Raw genomic sequence first — 23,467 nt, 5'->3', positions numbered from 1 at the left:
AGTGACTTATGCATAGATAATAACAGAGAGTTGCAGCAGCGTAAAGGGGGGGGGGGGCAATGCAAACAGTCCAGGTAGCCATTTGATTAGATGTTCAGTAGTCTTATGGCTTGGGGGTAGAAGCTGTTTAGAAGCCTCTTGGACCTAGACTTGGCACTCCGGTACCGCTTGCAGTGCGGTAGCAGAGAGAACAGACTATGACTAGGGCTGTCATCCCCAGTCATTCTCTTTCCCATCATAACAAACATTTTAAAATGATAGTCAACTGAATTATAGTCCCTCACTGCTGGCTCGATCAACGTGTAATAAATTAAGCTCTTCTCTTCCTTCCAGACAGAGTAACTACTGTTAATTAGCATAGTAGGTTAATCTGAGGACAGAAGGGATGTAGTAGACTGACTGGACTTGACGAGCCATTTGGTTCCCCACTCTACCATTCCCCTTTATTCCTGGTTTTATCCCAGGCTGTACAATGTCCAAGTGATCTTTTTCAATGTTGGTAATATATACACTGAATCAGAAGTGCCTTTCATCCTACAACAGGAAATCCCTGTGTGCTTGATGGGTAGTAATACATTTATTTTCTGTAGGCTTGAACTTTTTCATTCAAATTAAGGCTGCTAAATATATAAACATTGGGACAAGGGATGATACATTCCTCATTGTTAAATAAACTTGGTTGAAAACAACAAAAAGTACATTTTAATTAATCAAATACCTATACAACAACTCTTGTCTATTATCTCAGGAAAGAAATGTGCAGACTACGCATTATAGTGTTAAACATAAACCGAAAGTAAGAGTCAACCAGGGGTTAAAGTCAGAAGTGGCTGAGTCAGCAGTCTGTTGACAATGAGGAGGTGGGTTGTGATCAGCACACACTAACAGACACATTCAGAGAGCTGTCAACTTCATCATCAGCCCTCCTTTAACTACACCTCCTCATCACCGCTCCCTGACCCCACACCCAGAGTTCACACTACTGCAGCATCAGAGGAGATCCCACTATCCAGCCAGGCAGCAACAACACTCTACTCCCACCCTGTACGTCAATCTGCCCGAGCCACACTGGGATGAAACCAGCAGAGAAGCCAATGCAAAGAAAAGAAACACTACAACACAAAGAAACCAAAATCTACAACACCAGAGAAACACTACAACCACAAACAGAAATATCCCAGCTAGTGAAGAAATCAGTTCTTACACAGATGTAATGCATTTACATAGCAGTAGACAACGAAACGTCTGCATCCTACGTCCCTTTGCAGAACCTCTACACTTTCTGAGTTGACTTCTCGTATCAAATCAAATTGTATTTGTCACATACACGCGTTTAGCAGATGTTATTGCAGTGATTTAACAGCCCTGAAAGTTCAGCCGTTCAGGAGAAGGCAGAAGTGGTTACAGTACCTGGCAGACCTCATAGAGTAGTTTGTATTGCTCCTCAGGCTTCTGCAGGGTACAGAGGATGCATCCCATGGTGGAGGAATCTCACCATCCGGTCTTCCCCTCCAGTCAGCCAGGCAGGTTGTCTCTCTCTGGGCTACTGGCTCACATGGAGCTGATGAGCCTCTGACCAGTCTGCTCTGTCTCCCACTCTCCAAGGAAATAGGTTTAGCTGGCAGGATTTATATGAAGGCAGCGCAGCCAGCCGTGCGCGTGTGTCTGAGTAGGAGTAAGCACGCTCTGCTCTCAGTCGGTCTCTCACTAACTCGCACGCACACTCCCTTACTCTCTGGGTCTCTTCCGCTCTGCTCTCAGTCGGTCTCTCACTAACTCGCACGCACACTCCCTCACTCTCTGAGTCTCTTCCGCTCTGCTCTCAGCCTATATATACCCCCTTATGCAAATTAAGCAGCCACTCACTGAATATTCATGAGGTACTGCCCCAATATGACCGGGGGGGGGGGGGGGGGGGTTAAAAGGGGGAGGAGTGGGGGTAGCCACAGACTATGCCAGCTGAAGTTTCATTAATTAACAATCATTACGTCTATTGTGTCGAGGACAAAGTGAGTGACATGGAGGCTTTTTGTAGTCGCTGCAAACAAACATGACTTCCTCTCCTGGGGCCAGGAGAGCTCGTCAGTCTTAACCCTTCCAGACATTACATCTGAATCATTCAGTGGGGTGACAATGACCCGGGTCCCATGTGCACAGAGCCACAAAGAGGCAACCATCTCCAATGTTGGATTAGACACAAAGTCCACAGAAACGCTCTATAAAAGAGGTTGAGATAAAACAAAGGAGACAGAGGGAATTTTTCATGTCCCCGGTTCAATCATTTTTTCCCACCATGACCTTTGTCATATGCTTTCTCAGGATAAAGCCGAATTATTCTTTCCCATTTAATTATCTTAATGGGTGGGCCGACGGCCAAACAAACAGTCCAACAAAAAGAGATGGTATGTTTACCCTAGCTTCCTAAAACTTAGAGGGAAGCTTCAGCCAATGGAGCAACTGATGGCAAGTGACATGCCATTCTCTGGGTCCTCGGTGGCGTCCCCATCCTAAGTCACAGGCTTCCCTTTCCATCGCCTGAGCTGACAAAGGCTACATCTCCAGTGTGGCAGACCTGGCATGGGCTCTGGTGCCCGCTCTGGTGCCACGCAGCCAACCAAACCGTAATGCCAATTAGAGTTAGATAGTGGGGCGCCGGGTGGCCTTTTTTATTTCTACAATGAGGGGTGGCACGGACCTCCCAGAAACAGAATGCCCCTGTCTGAGCGGGGCTGCCGTAGCCCCTCCTCCTCTCCTCCCCTGCTCTGCTCACGCAATTAGTGACACATTGGCCCATCCAGCCTGATGTCACTTGGCAGTCATTGATCATCCAGGCCTTTGCTGGGGAGTGCTGGGAAAACGGCACCGCTATGCTCACGTCAGTACACTGGCAAAGGTTAATAACACATCAAGGCAAATGATGTGATGAAGTGACAGATGATGTGCTATGTGAACCATAACATCACAGACATCTACTTATTCTTGATATTTACCCATGCTCCTACTTACACAGGGCCGTCATTCCTGCGTCTGTCAGACGTGGGGGTTATCGCGAAAGGAAATATTATTTCAGACACTGGTCAACGGGGCCCCGTCCCATAACCCATGTCTGCTCTGCTCTCATTCATAGAAAATTTTTGGCTAGATTCATACCTGTCTACATTACATGGCTGGTTGGGTCCCTGGGTGGTGGCTGGTGTTGATAGTGGTACATGGGCCCAGCGTTTCCTCAGGCCAGACGTTTCCACTGATCCCTATCTGTCTGTCGACGCTGCTTCCCTATCCCTATCCCCATCTGCTTCCCTCACCACTGCCTCCCAGGCCTGCTCCACCATGGGCCATGACACTGCTCCAATGGGATCCTCCTTCAGAGAAAGACAAACCCCTGCAGTTCTCATTCTATAGGATCCAGCCAGGCTCCTTATCCATCTGCAGAGATTTAACCATTGGGGGACTGGCTATGGATAATCTCTTAATAATAAATCCCACCACTTTGGGCTGCACACATTAACAACAGAAACTATATGATAATATTACAGAGCTGATTATAGAGTCTTATTATAAGGAGAACCTGCCACAGGCAAACTGAAAGCTCCTTTTTGCAGGAGCTGTTATTATAATCAGTCTTATTGTGTGGAGTCCAACAGCTTGTATCGTCCCACTGGTCAGTGTGCTGATAAACAGGCTCTACTAGGGTGGATGCTCAGTGTAGGCAATAATAATACATGGGATTCAAAGCGCCTGTCAAGAAACCCGAGGACACTGTACAGCAAGAGAGTACAAAACTAAACAAGGATAAGACAAAGGAAAAATAGCAATAAAAGCTACTTAGCTTAAGCTGTGGACCCCAGGAAGAGTAGCTGCTGCATGTTGTAGCTAATGGGTATCCTAATAAACTAAACTAAGCTAGCGATTAAGAGCTAACCTAAACTGAGGGGAAAGACAGACTGAACAAGTTGTTTTTTTGTCTGTTTTTGAAGGTGATGATTAGAGTCGAGCGTCTGGGGGGGGGGTGGGGGGGGGTTCAGAGTTTGATGGGCAGAGGCGCTGAAAGCCCAGTCCCCTATCCAGGGCTATTCACTCTGGAGAATGAACCACATAGACTGACATAGAAACAATATGGATTGGACAAAGGAACATGTAGACTTGATTTTATGTTATTCATATTTTTTTCACAAGGGATTGTGACAATGGAAATAATAGCCACGTCAGAGCACTGCATTAATCAAATGTCCAATTCATTTATAGTTGCTGTGACAACAGTATGCCCCCCACTATGCATGGTGACGCTAAACATGAGCCCTTTTTGGGAGTTAAACAGGCTTCAAACAGCGTCTTGATATGTAGGCTCTGGAGAGGAGTCCAACACCAAGCCCCAGTCATTAGTGGCTCCTGCCTTCACACAGGACCCAGTAACAAGTAGGACCAAAAGGTAATGATGTCATGTGGCTTGTCACTGTAAACATTGGGGGGTTGGATAGAGGAAGGGGGCAGAGGTAACCCATGTCCCCTCCCTCACTAGCTATGGGGTCTTCAAAAGTGTGGGTCCCTTGTGTAGCTCCATGCTTGACTGGGTCATTCATATTCATGGTGTCTCTGTAGCAAGGCTCTGTAGCGCTCGGCTCTGCTGGGGTCCCACTGGGGCCAGTTTAACAGTTGTGTTTTTACGGAAAAAGAGGGATCCGCAGAGGAGCACTGCTGCTTGCCTGCGACGCTCACTGACTGGGTCCGGTTCGGGGCCCCTCGGTCTTCCACACATTCCCTCATTATCTGTCTATCTCTTACTTGTTCCCTGCAAGGCTCTCTCTCAAGATACATTTGGATTGAAGAGGCCAGAGATCACATAATATGTATGTACAGTATCTCCTGCAGTTCTTTCACGTGTGAGGCTTACCCTGATTGGGTGTGTCCCTCCTCAGCCTATGTGCTGTAGGCGAAAGTTATCTCCATGCTACTATGAGCCACACGGATACAGGTGGCATGTATTTACAAGCGCCAGGCTGACAGCCGCTTAAACACCCACTCAGCTCACACTAATTGAAGGTTTACTACAGGTGCACCAGGGTTAACAGTGTACGGCTGACCCCCTCTACAGTCTAAGTGCTGATCTGTTGTGGAGCTTTAACAGTGTTTCTGCTGCAGGGCACAGCAGCATCCCTGTAGATCTACCAGGGTCTCTTCACCATGCCACTGGGTTCATGGGAGATGACCTCTGCATTTTAGCACGCAGCGCTGGAAAACGTCAAGCTATCAGTCTCTTTATCTGACGAATCGACTGGTCTTGCAACCTGGATAAGGTTTTTATGACCTGAGGAGATCAGAGAGAAACATGGGGTTTAGCAGAATGTTGAGACTGGTTCTGTGGAAGTGATGATGTGACAACACGTGAAGGAAACAGGAGACGATGGCAGATGATGATAAGAGTCCAGTCCTTCTCACACTCCATAATGCTCTGTCCAGATGCCAGCAGAGGTGCTAGGAGGAGGGGGGGTTTGGCAATAGCGAAGAAGAGACATCTAAATGAATAAATGGCTGATATTCAGTGTCACCTCCGTGCATACAAGGCATGCCTGACCAGGCTGAGACTAGTCTGTGGCAGTCGAAAGGAGAGAGGGATCGTCATAATCCCACCGGTTCCCACAGCGGTGTGGCCCATGATGGGGAGAGATTAGTGGCGTCACCCCTGAGTTGACTTTGGCCATGGGGTCTGGGCTCTACACATCATCCCCTTAATCTGTAGAGGATATGTGAGAAGGAGGAACCACGCCGCTCGACTCTGGCTTTATGAATCATGGGGACACCAGGTGAACAGGTGTGAGAGGAGAAGAAGAAAGAAGAAGTACAAGGAAAGTGAGGAAGAGTGAGAAGAGGGGTACTTTAATAAGTTTCCCTCCTCAAAAGGAAAATCAGCAGTTGAAACAATAACAAAGCTGCCCCCCCGTGTCAGTATAAAGCTGAGGGATAGGGCTGGAGAAATATAGCCACTCTCAAATTCATAGACAGAGCTATGGAGGCAAGGACTTCCACGATTTCAAAAGTATAGTTTAAACCATGTTTTGAGGCTATATAGTCACTATTACAGTGTTGGTTTACATTTACTTTGTTTGCAAACATTGGAGTAAAAGAAGCTTATATTCTGGTACGACAGTTGAACTAAGCTCATGAGGCATTTCTAAGTTATATTCTTCAAGAATCAACGGGTACAAATAATACATCTATACATCTAAAAATGGCTACACTAAAAGCCAGGCCGTTAAGGCCTATGAGTGTGTGTGTGTGTGTGTGTGTGTGTCCACCCCTGGAACCCTAGTCTGTGCATAATTCATCAGACAGCTGTCAGCTCCACGTTGCTGGTGACTGTGATCCACAGATCCCCCACCAACAGAGGCCAGCACCAGGAATCACAGTCACCACAACTGTATAATTAGAGGGGAGATTAACTAATGATGCCATCTTTCTGTCATTTGAGTGTGTGGAGTAGAGGTCTTCACGGGTCCACCCTGGGTCGGGTCCAAAATTCTTTAGATGACCCTTGGATCTGGGTCGGGTCCCGTTTGGTGGCCACGGACCTCGGGTCTGTGTGAAAATACGTGAAATACCGACCGAACCCTGAAATGAGAAGGGTTTAGTTTCTGAACAACATAAGCTAAAATTTCACATATTTTGAGTTGAATTATGTTACTGTGCATTTGAGTGTCGAGTGCCCATGTGTGGAAAGCATGGAATTGCGGCCATTCTGTAAAAAAGTTTGATTATAGAACAGAGCTCATCCACTCATTTAGGAGTTGTTTGGCAAACCTCAGAATCTGCTCTTTCCGATAGTATACAGAGATCAAAACGTCTTACCTGAATGTGACTCTGTATATTTATTAGGCTATTATAACGTGTTAGACCTGAGTTATTGAAATAGCCTACCAAAATCTATTTAAAAATCTGTGTACAACACACATACAGCAATCATCGTTGGCCATCGCTGACTGTATTTACCGTCCTAAAATCACCACATAAAAATCCTCTAATCTCAAGAATTTGGTCAACAGACAAGTTAAGAAACCGATAAAATAAACAGATTTACACAGCTTAGGTCTAGACCTAATACCAGTTGTTGGGAATGCGGATGGGAGACTCCATCTTTCCGTAGCCTATTCGGAATAGATTTTGAATTGGAAGCTTGCTGCTGTTTAAACAGGCTACACTGCCTTCAGAAAGTATTCATACTTCATACTTACTCCACATTTTGTTGTGTTACAACCAGAATTCAAAATTGATTAAATGTATTGAAAATGAAATACATAATTGTCTCATTTCCATAAGTATTCACATCCCTGAGTCAATACATGTTAGAATCACCTTTGGCAGCAATTCGATCTGGGTAAGTCTAAGAGCTCTAAGACCAGGATTGTACAATGTTTGCACATAATTATTTTTAAATTCTTCAAGGTCTGTCAAGTTGGTTGTTGATTATTGCTAGACAGACATTTTTACTATATTGAAAACATGTAGGTATATGATCACACTGGTAATTGATCATTTGTTTTACTACTCGTGAGGCACAGCTTCGTTTTTTTAACTGGACTGATGGCCTACATCTGACGGTCAGTCTGAGGGAAGGAGCAGCAGTGAGGCTCACCATCACTCCTCCCTCCCACCACTAAGAAACGGGGGCATCATCTTCCAGCTGATGGCAAAAAACGTACAGTTGAAGTCGGAAGTTTCCATACACCTTAGCCAAATACATTTAAACTCAGTTTTTCACAATTCCTGACATTTAATCCTTGTAACAATTCCCTGTTTTAGGTCAGTTAGGATCACCACTTTGCTTTAAGAATGTGAAATGTCAGAATAATAGTTAAGATAATGATTTATTTAAGCTTTTATTTCTTTCATCACATTCCCAGTGGGTCAGAAGTTTACATACACTCAATTAGTATTTGGTAGCATTGCCTTTAAATTGTTTAACTTTGTTCAAATGTTTCGGGTAGTCTTCCACATGCTTCCCACAATAAGTTGGGTGAATTTTGGCCCATTCCTCCTGACAGAGCTGGAGTAGCTGAGTCAGGTTTGTAGGCCTCCTTGCTCGCACACACTTTTTCAGTTCTACCCACACATTTTCTATAGGATTGAGGTCAGGGCTTTGTGATGGCCACTCCAATACCTTGACTTTGTTGTCCTTAAGCCATTTTGCCACAACTTTGGAAGTATGCTTGGGGTCATTGTACATTTGGAAGACCCATTTGCGACCAAGCTAACTTCCTGGCTGATGTCTTGAGATGGTGCTTCAATATATCCACATCATTTTCCTGCCTCATGATGCCATCTATTTTGTGAAGTGCACCAGTCCCTCCTGCAGCAAAGCACCCCCACAACATGATGCTGCCACCCTCATGCTTCACGGTTGGGATGGTGTTCTTCGGTTTGCAAGCCTCCCCCTTTTTCCTCCAAACATAACGATGGTCATTATGGCTAAACAGTTCTATTTTGTTTCATCAGACCAGAGGACATTTCTCCAAAAAGTACGATCTTTGTCCCCATGTGCAGTTGCAAACCGTAGTCTGGCTTTTTTTAATGGTGGTTTTGGAGCAGTGGCTTCTTCCTTGATGAGCGGCCGTTCAGGTTATATCAATATAGGACTCGTTTTACTGTGTATATAGATACTTTTGTACCTGTTTCCTCCAGCATCTTCACAAGGTCCTTTGCTGTTGTTCTGGGATTAATTTGCACTTTTCGCACCAAAGTACATTCATCTCTAGGAGACAGAACGTGTCTCCTTCCTGAGCGGTACGACGGCTGCGTGGTCCCATGGTGTTTATACTTGCGTACTATTGTTTGTACAGATGAACGTGGTACCTTCAGGAGTTTGGAAATTTCTCCCAAGGATGAACCAGACTTGTGGAGGTCTACAATTTTTTTCTGAGGTCTTGGCTGATTTCTTTTGATTTTCCCATGATGTCAAGCAAAGAGGCACTGAGTTTGAAGTTAGGCCTTGGAATACATCCACAGGTATACCTCCAATTGACTCAAATGATGTCAATTAGCCTATCAGAAGCGTCTAAAGGCATGACATCACTTTCTGGAATTTTCCAAGCGGTTTAAAGGCACAGTCAACTTAGTGTATGTAAACTTCTGACCCACTGGAATTGTGATACAGTGAATTCTAAGTGAAATAATCTGTCTGTAAACAATTGTTGGAAAAATTACTTGTGTCATGCACAAAGTAGATGCCAAAACTATAGTTTGTTAACAAGAAATGTGAGGAGTGGTTGAAAAACGAGTTTTAATGACTCCAACCTAAGTGTTTGTAAACTTCCGACTTCAACTGTAAGTCGCACTGCATTATTTCTGCCTCATGCACCAATTCATGTGGTTACTCCTATGACCAGAGAAGTTAAATATTCCTCCATATTAAAAAAGACAAGCCGCTAATAATAACAACACAAGCTTATGGAAACACTTTGCTGTACTCCTTCATTGCAGCTGCAGTGCTGGTTGTAGCGTGAGTGGAAGTAGGGAGAACACACATTTTATAGCTTTGACAGTGCTGAATAACAACTTAGACATGAACTTACTCATAAAAACAGCAGCTTTTCGCTGTATTCGTTGAGTCTCTCTCTAGCCATGGTTTTAAAAGTTTGGAAATCTCACAGTATCAACTTCGCTGTGCCTTCGAGAGCTATCTGATTGGCCAGCGGTTTGCCTATAGGTGCACTTGATTTGATCTCTGGGCCTGCCGGGTAGGCGGAGTTCTACCTTCAGACACATGAAATGGTTCAAAATGGGAACACTTTGCTTTCCCAGTGCTAGGGCTGCTGAATCAAGTGCACCTACTGCCAACAGCGTGAAATGGCTACAGAAAATAGGAACGCAAGGTTGACTAGATCAATGTTTTTTTGTTTTACAGAAAGGTTTGGTATTCGACTAGGAATGCCTTGGAGATCGACCGGTTGGTGACCACCGCTGTACAGTATGGTAGTTTATTTAGTTGGCTTGGGAGAAAACCATGCATATGATAACTGTATCAATAACCAGATATGCCTAAACAAATATAACGTATAAATAGGTTCCATTCATGGAGTACACAAACTAAGCAGCTTAGCAACTGTAATGTGAAAAAGCCAAAGACATGTTTCTGAGATACCTTCCCACTCCCAGAGGAGTTAGAAAACCAAACAGCAACAGATAGCGTTTAAGTCTCAGCTCCTCTCCATATCACTGTTTGTCTTCCATTATGTATTCAGCAGGGTCTACCTCTATATCTGCCATCTTGTGGGATATGGGAAAATGAAACAAAGTCGCTCTACAAAAAGCACAAAACCACCAAATGCCATATTTGATACGAAAATATCACATTCACTGCCAGACAGGAAAACAATAAATCCAACAGTTTCAGAGTTTGTTAGCTTTAAAAAAAAATAAACAGTGTTCACACACTGGAGAGTACAAGGCCCCAAGATCCTTCTAATAGAGTGACTTGGCTATAAGCTGCAGTCTGTCAGAGAGAGAGAGAGATGGGCGTTCACACAGGGGATCAAGATGGATTTGAATGTAAATAAATTGGTTGTGGTGATGACGGAGGTAATGGATTCTCCCTGGCCAGGGGGCTGACAGATCCAATATGTCTCCAGCCCTGGCACGACTCCAACTAAACACAAGACCTCTCGTCCCACAAGAATTAACGGCCATAATAGGGCCACTAAAATCGCCACCTAACCTTTCCTACAAATAAAAAGCCGGGCTGTCGATTGTCCTCAGCAAGGTATCATAAAACACTATTTACAGCTAATTTTCCAAATGTCACGACATGCCTCCCGAAGGCAACTCATGCAACTTGTCAACACAGTTATTAGGCGCGATAATCAAGGAGTTCATATTTCATCCCCGTCGCCCCTCTCCTGCACTATGAGCCTGGTGCTACTGCTACAGTTAGGTAGGCAGTGGGGCACCTTGCAGCCTCCATAACCACAGGGACTCTCTCCCTCTCAGTTCTGGCCTGGACACTGACTCCTGTCACAAGCTCATTCCCAGACCCATCAGCACTCCTGGCTGTGTCGGTGGGTTTACAGCCAAGGTCGTGGAGTGGACAGAGCTCAATGTCTTGGGTGTGGAATGAGACAGGGCCACTGAGGGTCTAAATCGGCAGGTCTGTGTCCCATGGTGACTGTCTGTCTCAGGGGCTGTGATGGAGAGATATTGGACAGATCCATGTTCAGGAGTCCATCTCATTACATTACAGTGCTCTCCGAAATGAAAAGTCTGATTGAGGGGTGACCTCATCGACAGGTGAGTAACTGACATGACAGTGACATCACAGGCTTCTATACTAGGACAGAGAGTTAGGCTAACGACCAACAAGTCAACAATGACGAATGAGGACTGCTGCCGAAGTAGAGAAACAATATTTTTTTCTACGTGCAAAGCTGCCTGTCTGTGTTACTTCACAAGATTTAATGAAATTGAAACATTAACTGGGCTAACTCAAAGACGGGGACAGTCAGTAAATCTTTAAATTAACGACCCCTCTCCCTGTTAGTCCCTCAGCCAGCAGACGGACAGTGACCTCTGTGTGGCCTAGCTAGCAGTAGAGGGGATTTCCCATCCTCCCTGTTGAGTCACTGAGCAGTTTCAAAGTGAGGTAGATGTCCCTTCTCTTTAGAATGTTTTAATGTCTTTTTATTTAACCTTTATTTATTCAGGTGAGTCTGTTAAGACAAATATATGATTGACAATAATGTCCTGAAATGAGTCATACCTGACCTATAGACACATTTGAACATCACCATGAATGATACCTGTCCTGTACACAGGCTGAACACGCCACCAAACATACACCAACTTACAGACAGTTTCTGTTTGGTCTCTCCACAGACAATACTAGTTTCTATATTGTTTTGAAGAATGGAAAAGCATCTGGGACCAGATAGAACATTGGAAGGCAGAGAAGTTCATCCTTAACCTTGTCATCTCCAGGGCAGTCACACATGTAGAGAAAAGTCATTGTTTTATTCTCCATAGCTTTCCCTGAGGCTGGGAAATCATCACAATTGCATTGAATAAAGTATATCCAGTGAGCCCGGAGCTTTCTGAAGATTACCCATGGCAATCTGGTTTTGCGACGAGACTGATTACTCCCATAATGCATTGGATTAAACTACTGTACAGTAACGGAACCCAAACCTTCTACCGTAACACATACTGTCACTGGCTAGACTTCATAGGGTTATTTAGTAAACCTTTTGCATAATTTCTTGTTATAATAAGTATGATACTTTACGTGTTATCCTTTCCCAGTGATAGTCACATAGTGTAAGAACGGAGCTCTGGGACAAACAGTAACAGACTGGTCTATCTAATCCAGTCCCTCCACTTCTCCTCCCCATCCCGGACCCTCTATCTAAGCCTAGACCTGCCCTGACACATCTGTTCAGCACAATGCTAACATCGTTTGGCAGATAAGTGAATTCAATAAGCAACTCCCAGAGTATCAAAGTCCAATTTATCATGACTCGACTTCCTCCCTCTCCCCCTGATCCCCAGATAACAGAAAGGTTACTGCATTTAGAGGGAATCGACTAATCTTTTTAGTGGAAATGGGAAATGAATTTGCAACAGACGTCATTACTGAATACATTGACAACTCTTTTCACTTACAGTGAAGGCTAATGCACTTAGTTTGTCAATGTGTAACGCCTCAACTGTTAATGCCCTGGTGACCTGTTAAACAATAATGTTTGCATTCAATCGTTAATGTATGCAAATACTGTGTGGGGGGTTTATAATCCATAACAAAAATGCAAATAGGAAACAGGTGAATGCTTGCAATGTCCTTGTTAATTTCCCACATACACTTATGAAACGTAATGCTTTTTACAACACAGCTAATTTTGCTATTCAGTCTTTCACAGGAAGTAATTTTGCCATGTGTCTTTCAGTCTTTCGCATAATGAGTGACCATTAGCTGGTTATGTTCCAGAGATTGGACAAAAAAAAGAGATGGTATTTAAATCAATACAAGATGCTGGATGAAGCCAATCCATTTCCAAGCCCCTGTATCTCAGAGAGCATTTCACTTCAGGTTGGGGATGGTAAAATTGCCATAAAGTGCTGTTTTCCCCATTGAGGTGCGGTACACTTTCATGAGCCCCATGTCATTAGTAAAACTGTCATTCCCTGAGTGCTATTTCCACCACAGACCCTTAGAGAGAAGTGTTTGATTGAAAATAATAAGCCCACACATTTAGCCTATGCTTTCCCCTGTTCTCTCCAAATGGATAGGAGAAAAATATGTCTGGTTTTAAAGAGCCTGGCCCTACCGTTTTCATCCAATTCCGACTTCATTTCGCACTGAAGTGCTCCGCAAATGCTGTCATTACAGAACACAATGCTATGGCACAGCGAAGAGGACTTGTTGGCTCCATTAAAGGGAGAGATGAGGGACTGGTCTTGTATATATTTTTAATTTACAAAGATGAGAGAGAAAGAGAGATAGAGGGGGGAGAGAGACAGTGAAAGGGGGGCGTAGGAGGGGGAAGGGGGAGAATGAGAGAAGGAGAGGGGGTAGAGAGAGAGCCCTGTTGTATAATGAGGAGTCAGTGATTTTGGAAGAGAGCAGAGAGCGATCACGGGGACGGTTTGACCTATGACCCTCAGATCCCTTGGTGCATATGACAGAGGCAGGATTAAGGTAATCAAGGGAGTAATGTGAAAAGGGCACGTTGATGTGTTCGTGTACCCACAGAGAGCAAACCATTATGCACCCCACTCTCTTTCCCCTGAGTGCATGTGTGTGTGCTTATTTGTCCGGCTCCATGTTATGGTCATGTAATCACACGCTTTCCCTTTCCTGTGGCAGTGGGTCATTTTCTGTGGGGCTTTGTGGTTCATTCCCCGGTGCTCTACACACCTCATGTGTAATAGGGTCATCATGACAGAAGTGGGGCATTACAGACTGATAGGGGAGGGTAGAATACTGCCCTAAAATAGATCCAATGTGTTTTACTAGGAAAAAAGCTTTTCAATAGGTTTGGGTTGGAGTTCTATCATATAATATGGCTGAAATGAGACATTTGAGACAAAAATAAATAAAAAATGCACTATGAAAGAAATCGCTCCGACCATTTCCTGGTTTCTAAAATTCTAATAGTTTATGAGACAAAAAAAATCAAGTATAGTGTAAGCAAATCATTGAACCATCTAAACCACTGTGAAATATATTTTCCATAACAAAAAATATTGTATTTTCAGCAGTTTGAAGCTGGTATACAAAACTGAGACGAAAGACGCAAGAATGAAACTTAAAAAAATGGGAAGCATAGAAATAGCACGCATAGAACAGATCTACCTCTTCTTCGAAAAATTTGAATGAAAGATTTATAACTCTCATTTCTATGCGAATTTTGTCGGGGTCGCCCAAAAAGTTACTGCATCATCCAGATAAGAAATCTGTGATGGACAGAGGAATTCTATGGTGCACGTGTTTGCCGAGGATTACTTGGAGCTGACGCTCAACGCACAAGACTGTGTGTTTATGTGAGAACATTGTAAATGCTTTCCCCAAGTGATCGCTGACTGTCCACTCACCCCAAGCAGTGAGGAGAGGGGGTGGGCCTAAGTATCCTCCTATATCCCAACTGACCACTGGGAGACTTTATATTCCAGGTCCACAATGAGGTTAAGTTCTGCCTGCAGCGAACTGCCCTGAACATGACTTCACTTCTCTAGAGAATGGCACAATTCCTCCAATCACATAACAGCCCGCTTCCATCCAGACTTTACACCTACAAAAAGGATCACTTGAGCCCTGCGTTCAGCACCGAATGCCATGCCCTGATATTCACTTTCATTGGCTCCTTTCACTGACTGACTGTGTGCGCTGGAGCACATCCTCCATTTTCCACACTCCTTTTTTGTCACGTTTTCAATTACTCTCTGAGTACACAAAGACAACCTGTGCTGTAATTCAATAAGGAGACAAAGGAGGCAAGGGTATCGCCTTTCCCGCCCACATCATTGTCCCGGTACGGGTGAGTGACAGGGGCGTCGTCTCCGCCGTCTCCGCCTCTCCCCGGGACCCCACAGCAGAGAATGGTTACTTTGTACCTGTCACTCAAGCTGTGGCCCCTGACACAGAGGTCCCGTGGGCTCGTGGTGGGGTCCGGTAAGGTGAGGGGTCCCAGGCCACAGCCCTGTCCCTGCCAGCAGGTTACCCCAACCGTCCCTTTAAAACAATGAGAGACCTCCAGCAGCTGGCTCCTTGGGACAAGCACCATGGACTTACAGAGATGGCTTGAGATGAGATGCTACAGTGCTGCGCATACAAGTCACACAGACTCTGCCATCGACGGGCTACACCACAACGGGAAGCCACACTCTAGGCGGGCAAAGCACCATTTGAAAGACTACATCCTCAATAAAGAACTAAATCAAAATGAAACCCGTATCTCCACAAGCGGATAGTTAGAACGTATTTCTGAACACAGGAGGTTGAAAGGTTGAATAAACAACAGAAGCTTGGCTTGGTGTTCTGTGAGGGGTCATACAGGCGATTCCACCGCCATCTGTCAACCTCATAGCAGAAGCAGCACACTACCAAGTCTTCTTCATCAGTCCACTCACACTCAAGAGTGGCTCTTTATCTTTCACTGCCAGCTACCGCTAAACCATTCACACGGACTCTAACTCACCTGAAAAGCCAATGGACTGAAAAATATCAATGTTAGAAGGGAGGCTCTATTATGTGCCAATCACAGCTCAGTGTGCTGGCTGGTGAGTGAACGGCTGTAGACAGCAAGGTCAGTGGGGCCACGGAGCCTGACCGGCCACAGCCATCACTAGCCAAGATAACAGTAATGAAAGTGAACAGTTTAACTATAGGATCGCCTATGAATACGCAGACCACCGATGAGAGGTGTAATCTCTGACTGACTATCGAAGAGATCCTAAGGGATAACATGAATTATAGATACTCAAGCATGAGAACCAGTGCCATGTCTGTAAAGATCCCACTGTGTTGTAGGGCCTTGCATTTTCCAATGTGTGGATACGGTGCTCTGTGTTATGTACTGAGGTTAGTTACTTCAGAAGTCCAGAGTGAAGACGGAACTATTTGGTACCTGTCACCACCCCCCCACCACTGCCTCCCTAAACCCACACCCTCTTTCTCCCTACGGGGGTCTGTGGTCCCAGTGGGGTGTCATTAGTCTTCCTGAGGGACTGGCCAGTCTGGGCTAATTGAGTTGCACAGGATGACAAGGCCTCTCATTACTGCCAGGCCACTCTGCTTTGATGCTGCTCCTTCATGCGCCATCAGACACTGGGCCCTAATGAGGCAAACAGGTGAGCACAGAAAGCCACGACTAAACCTCACCATAACTCAACAAGACGACTCCGCTGCCACATGGACGTGACAAAGTGAATGGATTTGAATCTTCCTTCTGGAAGAAGTGTAGTCTCAGAGAGAGTTGCCAGAACTGTGTGCGCTTTGGCCAACTCCGCAGACTTTCATTGTCAGGCCACACAAACACGACAGAGTATGGAGACGGATCTGGCTACAAGGCTAGGGCTTAGATGGGACTCCAACACTGATGGCTGGAAAGGGCCAGTATGATAAGATGCTCATGGTAGCTCCAAACAACCACAATCGCTGACCTCCTGTTCACACTCGAATGAAGAGCTTTCCTCTCAGACAGCTTCCTGTGTGTGTGTGTGTCTCTGGGCTTCTGAGTGGGTAGACCGAGTCTGAGAAGACCGAACAATAATACTAATGTACCCTGCATGGCAGAACCAGGGAAAGTTGCCTAGGAAACATGCACTGTTACTGTCCGTCACTATGGCAACCTGGATCCGAAAAGTGCTCCGGGCCTCTTGTGAAGGGGAAGACGGTCCATTGAAGATGTTCCTCTTAAGACCATGCTGTCTTCGTGGGGTTTTTGTGGTCTTTTATTCTCAGAGATAAAGGCATACAGAGATGGAGGGAGGGCAGACATTCTGAGAGGAATGAACAATATTTCATCAAAATACTCTCAGCTCAAGCTTTTCAGCCCAATATTCAATATAAGCTCCAAATGTCTAGAATTCACCTCACCATTCGTCAGTTCACATCATCCATTTATTTGCTTCTAGAAATCGTACCTTTTCTGAATGAAAACCAAAGAAATCTGGGTTGCTGGAGTGATAAAAAAAACAACATAAAAATACTTTGTTGTTTGGAACCATACAACTCTTAAAAATATTGTGGATTATCAATGCCTGAGTCAGCTGAATGATAATAAGAAATGAGTAAGCCATGGCCAGTCTGTTCACCTCTGTGTGCAGCCCCAGCACAGTAGTGGTTCCTGCTCAACCAGCCCAGCCGCTCTACTGCTCTGCTGGGCTCAGTTATGCAATGTGATTACTCCAGCCATCCACCCATTCATCCAGTGGGGTCAAATGAAGCTCTTGATGTGCACTGAGTGTGAGGGCTCAGGTGAAGTAGAGCTTTTGTTCTCTCAGTGCCCTCACTCTCCTGATGAGATTATCAGTTCAAATGGGCTCTGAGGGCTGAGGGCGAGGGTTGAGGATAGGGCTAGGTCAACTCCTGCAGAAAAGGGGTTGTGCTGTGGCCCCTGTGGCACTGGAGCCGCTCAGCAAGCATCAGGGAACAGATTAACTCCTGATTACATCACAAATCTGCCTGGTGAGCCTTTCTCCCTCATGCCAAAACACACGTACTGTACATACACTCCTACTGTCACACAACCAATACACACTCTTGAACTTTAGCCCACACTTAAACACATCTGCATCCACCCACCCATGTACACTAACACACCCTATGTGTTCCCGCGCTACAGACGGCTATATCGGTCTGCTAATACCGGACTAGTAAAGGCCCAGTGCACTAATTTTGTTTAAAAAACCCACTTGTTTTATTATTCATATTTTATTTTAATTCTGATTTTGTAGCACCCCTTAGCACCCCTGCTTCCAGCGGCTATGCACACTTAGACAGGCAAAGACAAATATAAATATGTATATATATATATAAACATATATATATATGCCTTTCTGCCATTACAAAATCTCAGACTCTTCCGCTCTGACTATGCTACATTTGCTCTGAGCTACCCTCAGAGATGACTGTATCCACTTTCCATCATAGAAGGCCTTGTCGTGTGAAGGGGGGATAGATGCCTGGCCTTCCAGGATTCCACCTACCAGGTCAGCCCATTTAGAGGGTCCAGTTGAGAAACACTAGAACGAACGTTGAGGCGTCACCATCCACACGAAGAGGATTCATTTGGGGTTAAAAGTGCCTTGTGGATGCTGCTCACGTTCTGGAACAGAGGAGAACTGGAACAGAGGAGAACTGGAACAGAGGAGAACTGGAACAGAGGAGAACTGGAACAGAGGAGAACTGGAACAGAGGAGAACTGGAACAGAGGAGAACTGGAACAGAGGAGAACTGGAAGAGGAGAACTGGAACAGAGGAGAACTGGAATAGAGGAGAACTGGAACAGAGGAGAACTGGAACAGAGGAGAACTGGAACAGAGGAGAACTGGAACAGAGCTGCTGTTCGGACAATGCCTCAACACCACACTATGGACACAGTTCCGCAAACGTACTGGATTACATCTACAGCATGTGCAACAGTGCACACGGGCTATCAGTTCGTCTGGAGGTCTTTGTTTACACGTTGATTGTGTTCTACCCCCCGTTAGAGGAATTCACTTTCCGCCGTCTGAGCAAATGATGACCCACACGCAAACAGGCTATCAGATAATCATATGACAGCCAGTGCGCCTGTGACCAATGGACACCTGTTTTGAATCAATAAGGGCGTGTTCAGCCAGTCTATTATGCTCACCTAGGCGTATTTATTATGCTCCAGACGTCCTGGACACAAATGATCTAAAGCACCGAAACCTTGCATTCTACCAGTAAATAAATACTAATGTCTTTTAGACAGCAGAGGGAGAAAACAACTGTCTGGCAAATGCTTTACAGCACCCAATGGTGTATTTAAATGTGCACTGCACTAACGAGATACCTTTTGGCTGAGGGAGTCAGATCAAATGAGGGCAAGGTGAAAATATTCTCTCTGGAAACTAATAGACGAAGCTCAGATTCTATAGGGTCATACCGCCACCTATTGGCCACGCGTGTTAGTGTGCTCACGCAGTCAAAGGCTGAATGGTAATAAACAGGTAATAGAAAGCAAAATAGAGTTCAACACAATTCTTTAAGCATAATGTGTTCAAAGCATTCGGTCATTTGCCTCGCTCTTTGACATTTCAAATGACACTGTGATATCAAGAGATCGAAAGAGGGACAGGGACAGGAAAACCACAGACAGACAGGCGGACAGACAGACAGGCAGACTGAAAATAAGTGAGAGTGGAAGTGGGAGTGGTGGAGAGACAGGTCCTGCCCTGCAGGATTTTGTACCGAACTGAGAATCTGTGCAAACAGCTTCAACAAGTGGCCTAATCCCAGAGCAGGGAGGGCCTCCCTGGTATTTACCTGCTAGATTCAACAGCAAGCCATAAATCTACCCAGGGCCTCGCACGCTCCCCTCTTCCTCCTCCCCTTCTTCCTCCTCCTCCCTTTTCATCCTCCGCATTGCACTCCTCTCTCCATCCTCCCATCGAGTAAATCTATGTCTCTCTGTGTTTGTGTATCTCCGTAGCCCAGCTGGTTGTGTAAGCAGTGGGAGGAGAGGGAGAGAGAGACACGATGCAATGGCTCCAGTCTAGTATGACTCAGGCAGTGTGCATCCCCGCCCCTGGGGGTAAGAACACAAAACACACAGCCAGTCCCACACACATCCCCTCCTCTTGTAATTAGAGCATTCAGATGCTCACTTTCCCCCCTAACAGGCGCTCCCAGGTCCCCAGTCCCAGCACAGCCCAGCTGCACACAGCAGTAATAACCCCAATGACAGGGGGGACTGGAAACGCATTAGGAGACGCGTCTGGTTGGGCTTTTTCTTCTGGAGCCTGCCATGTGGGACGGGCTGGGACGGGAGTGGGCTGGGAGCGTGACGCCTCTCAATCACGAGAGGACTTGCAGAGCAGAAGGGGGAAGAGTGGGCCCCTGTGCTGCTCTGCTCTGTGCAGGGCCTACTCTGCTTTGCTCGTCTGTGCTGCTGGCTGGGGAATGCGATGCTGAAGAGAGGAGTCCAAAACTGGACGACATGAGTGGAGCCGGTGTCCCAGGAGGATTCCTCCACCACCTGTTCAAACAGCCGACGCTATATCCTGAGGAAATGAAAACTTCCATCTCCACAGAGCTGCGTGGATCCAGCACGCCAGATCCCCCTCGCTAGTCGCTACAGCTCACTGTGTGCTGTTTCCACAGCTGTTCCTGGGCCTTGCCGCGGGACAGCTATCTGGAGATCTGGAGCCAACACAGAGCCGAATTGAAAAGGCGAAGACGGTGAAATTGTAAACGTGTAAAATAAATGTATAAAATGTCCCCAAATATTTATTTGATTAAACACGTCTTTCGAATGCTGTGGGTAAACTAGAACAGCATGAGAATGGGAGAAAGACGCCAGTTCCAATGCAATTCTATATTTGTCCACCACCACACGGCCAGAGGTGATAGAGAGACCATTCAGCAGAAACTGAATTGACGCTTTCATGAACCCGTTCAGCCTGTCTATGTATGTTCTTAAGGTCATAGTCTGAAACGAGCAGTCTGGAGTGGTGACAATCGGTTTAAGGTCACCCCAGAGGACAGTGACAGCACGTGAACTGTAGTTGACCTCTGGTCTTTTATTTTTCACTCTTTCACAGACAGGAGAGCAGGAGGTTAAGTAGAGCCACTGTACTTAACTGGAAGAGTGCAATCAAACGAGCAAGGTCCATCTACGGGCTTCAATCTTCAATTCTCCTTCTCAAAGCAGGTCAACAGATTGGTGGGAAAAATGCTCGAGGGAACTGGCCTGAATTGAGTAGTTCAGTTGTCCTTTCAGGTTATTTAATATACTCTTTAGACGGTACAGCCTGGTTGGAGCAAACAGCCCTCTCTGTCTAACTGAGACAGACCCTGGCCTAACCCAACCTTTAGGAGTTCAACAGTCACCGTGCAGCGGTGGCATGCAGTCTCTTATCAGCAGCACACGCAGACGCAGCTCTGGCTGGCGTCAGGCTAGGCAGACTAGTTGGGTATGCTGCAGACTGAAGTAAACACCACCACCTTAACTGCCCCCATCACCATGGAAATACCCCGTCAGGACCAATCAAAACGCGAGACAACTGGGGCCAGGCTGTGAATGAGTGACATCAGCTATTTTATGAGCAGTTAATGTACCGACGCTTCTGTCTAGCCTGCCCCGGCTAGCTAGTCCTCTACACAGCACCAGGCCTCCTGGATGACACCAGCCCTGAAACAAACAAGTCCTGCCTGCTGTCTGTCAGACAATTAATGCTATGCTATGTTCTGCCCCCTTCTTTAAAACCAGAACCAGCCAAGGTGAAAGAGTCCTTCTGGAGAGGCAAGGAGCTGGCTGAAGGGAGGATCCCAAAACCAAAAGCCTGCTGTTGTTTCCACCATGATTTGACAGCTGAGTGGCTCACTTATTCTCAAGCTTCTACTGGAGACCGAAAAGAATACCTTTCATGGTGGTCATAAATCATACCTTGTTATGTTAAACGCTCATGTGTCAAGAGATAAAAATATAAGCGAGTTAAATTAACTGTGTACGTACGGGGAGAGTTAGTCAGCTGTTGTGTCATAAATCTCAGACAACACAAAAATGTATGTAAAACAGGTACAAAAATCATCAAGACTAAAACAACCATCCAAAAGCTTGGCTGTAATTGATTTACACTTTGTTTTATTTTTAGAGTTGATATAGAAGTAGTACTTTTAGAACCAGAGCTTGAGGCTGTGAGTGCAGACTGTGGCCACTAGGAGGCTCTCTACCCCTCTGCCACTGATGTTGCTCCAGACTAGCTGGACTGATGTCAAGAATGATCCTCACACATAGAGCTCAGTCTCCCATCTTCTCCCTTTGGATAAGAATCATTCCTGTGAAAAACGCACGGCTCTAACAGGTCGACTGAGGCTCAGTTTAACAGGCGACAGCTTCAGTTACACATAAAATGCATTTTTCAGGGAGCATATAAATGTTTTACGGTACTGCCACAGCTGGCACAAAACCGCGTAAATCCCCTCTCACTTGTGAAAATATTTGCTCGAATATTCTACGCCTCGAACGTGCACTCTGGACACAACTTCTACATTATGCATGTACGCTGTGTGCACACGCATGGAAGGACCTGAGAGCTCCTTTCCAAAACAAGAACAGCACAGGGAGCAGAAAGGCACAGGGAACAGCCACAGAACAACACACAGACAGCACAGCCCAAGATAGGATTCATGGGTAAAATCAGCATGTCTTACCAGCATCACAAGCAACACCTCAGCAGTAGGAAACAGCCAAACAAATAGACGGAGAGGAGCTACAAGGATCTCCACTTAACGTTTCAGCTCACTCCCTGCACCGACGTTAGTGACAAATGTATCTGCCATCACTGATTACAAGAGAGAAAAAGAGGTGGAAAGACTGAAAGGGAGGGAGAGAGAGAGAGAAAATAGAGTTGGATATTTAAAGCCTTATTGCCGATCCCATGGGGCTTGGAGCAGGGAGGGCGTAATGCTCATGGTTGACTTGGCCCATCATGAGCTCACTCACGCTTTTCCAAATTGTAGACAGGAAGCACCTGGGCCCAGGGGCCTGAGATTGGCTGGCTGGCAGGCAGGCAGGGGCCCTGCAACCAACCAACACTACACATGATCAGCCCAACTGGAAGGAATATATTATGTGTCTTTGTGGCCCAACAGCCAGCTTCCCTGGGCTGTTGGTAAACAAATACCTCTCCCCTCCCTTGCACAAGGCAGTGGCAGATGATTATTTTGCTGAGTTCGCAATGAGGATTTATCCCAGTGTTTTACCCAAAAGACTCAGACTTTTTCTTCTACGCCGACCGGCACCCCTGTCTCACTGGGACATGGCTAAGGCGGACTTGCCCTGACATTGGGCCAAGCCCAGGTCCAGGGTATTTTTCAGCTGCATTTACATAACAATGGCTAACTGTGAACTTTAACACCTTCACAAAGCAACTGTCTTGAAGGATGCAGAGGTTGTTGATTCTGCTCCCTCCAAGTCTTAGTGTCACTCTCCTGAAGGAAACACAAGTACACTAGAGCTTGCTAAAAAGGCATTTCACTGTACTTGTGCACGTAACATTAAAACTGAAAACAGTAGAGCTTGTTTTGACATAATACACGGTATAGCCACTGGTGTGGGGGAAAGTCTCAATGAAAAAACGCCACTTCATTCCTCCTCAGCCTTTGGGCAAAGGGAAAACAAAATGTGGTAGCTATGCCCATCCAGAGCCAGCTTAATGCCTCCTCATACATCCAAACCCATTACTAAAATGAATTATGATTATTATGATTTTCCTCAACAAGAGTTGATGTCTTACT

At 45.6% G+C, this 23,467-nt stretch overlaps 1 protein-coding gene across 3 annotated transcripts in view; it reads right to left on the bottom strand.

Annotated features, from left to right (window-relative positions):
- Positions 1 to 23,467, bottom strand: part of LOC139535558 (E3 ubiquitin-protein ligase PDZRN3-B-like) — a 124,805-nt gene that overhangs the window by 25,676 nt on the left and 75,662 nt on the right. Inside the window, exon 1 of one of the 3 annotated variants that reach the window (XM_071335076.1) lies at positions 22,382 to 22,520. The exons of 1 other annotated variant lie outside the window; for it this stretch is intronic. In XM_071335076.1, coding sequence (XP_071191177.1) covers positions 22,382 to 22,387 — 6 coding nt within the window. In that variant the 5' untranslated portion in view covers positions 22,388 to 22,520. Of the gene's footprint in view, positions 1 to 1,410; positions 1,808 to 22,381; positions 22,521 to 23,467 lie in introns of those variants that run through there. One more of the 3 variants, XM_071335074.1, reaches the window with a different exon arrangement.

This window comes from Salvelinus alpinus, chromosome 12 (genome assembly GCF_045679555.1).
Source record: "Salvelinus alpinus chromosome 12, SLU_Salpinus.1, whole genome shotgun sequence".
Classification (NCBI taxonomy): Eukaryota; Metazoa; Chordata; class Actinopteri; order Salmoniformes; family Salmonidae; genus Salvelinus; species Salvelinus alpinus.
Note: the sequence above shows the minus strand (reverse complement) of the source record. Positions and strands in the feature narration are given on the sequence as shown.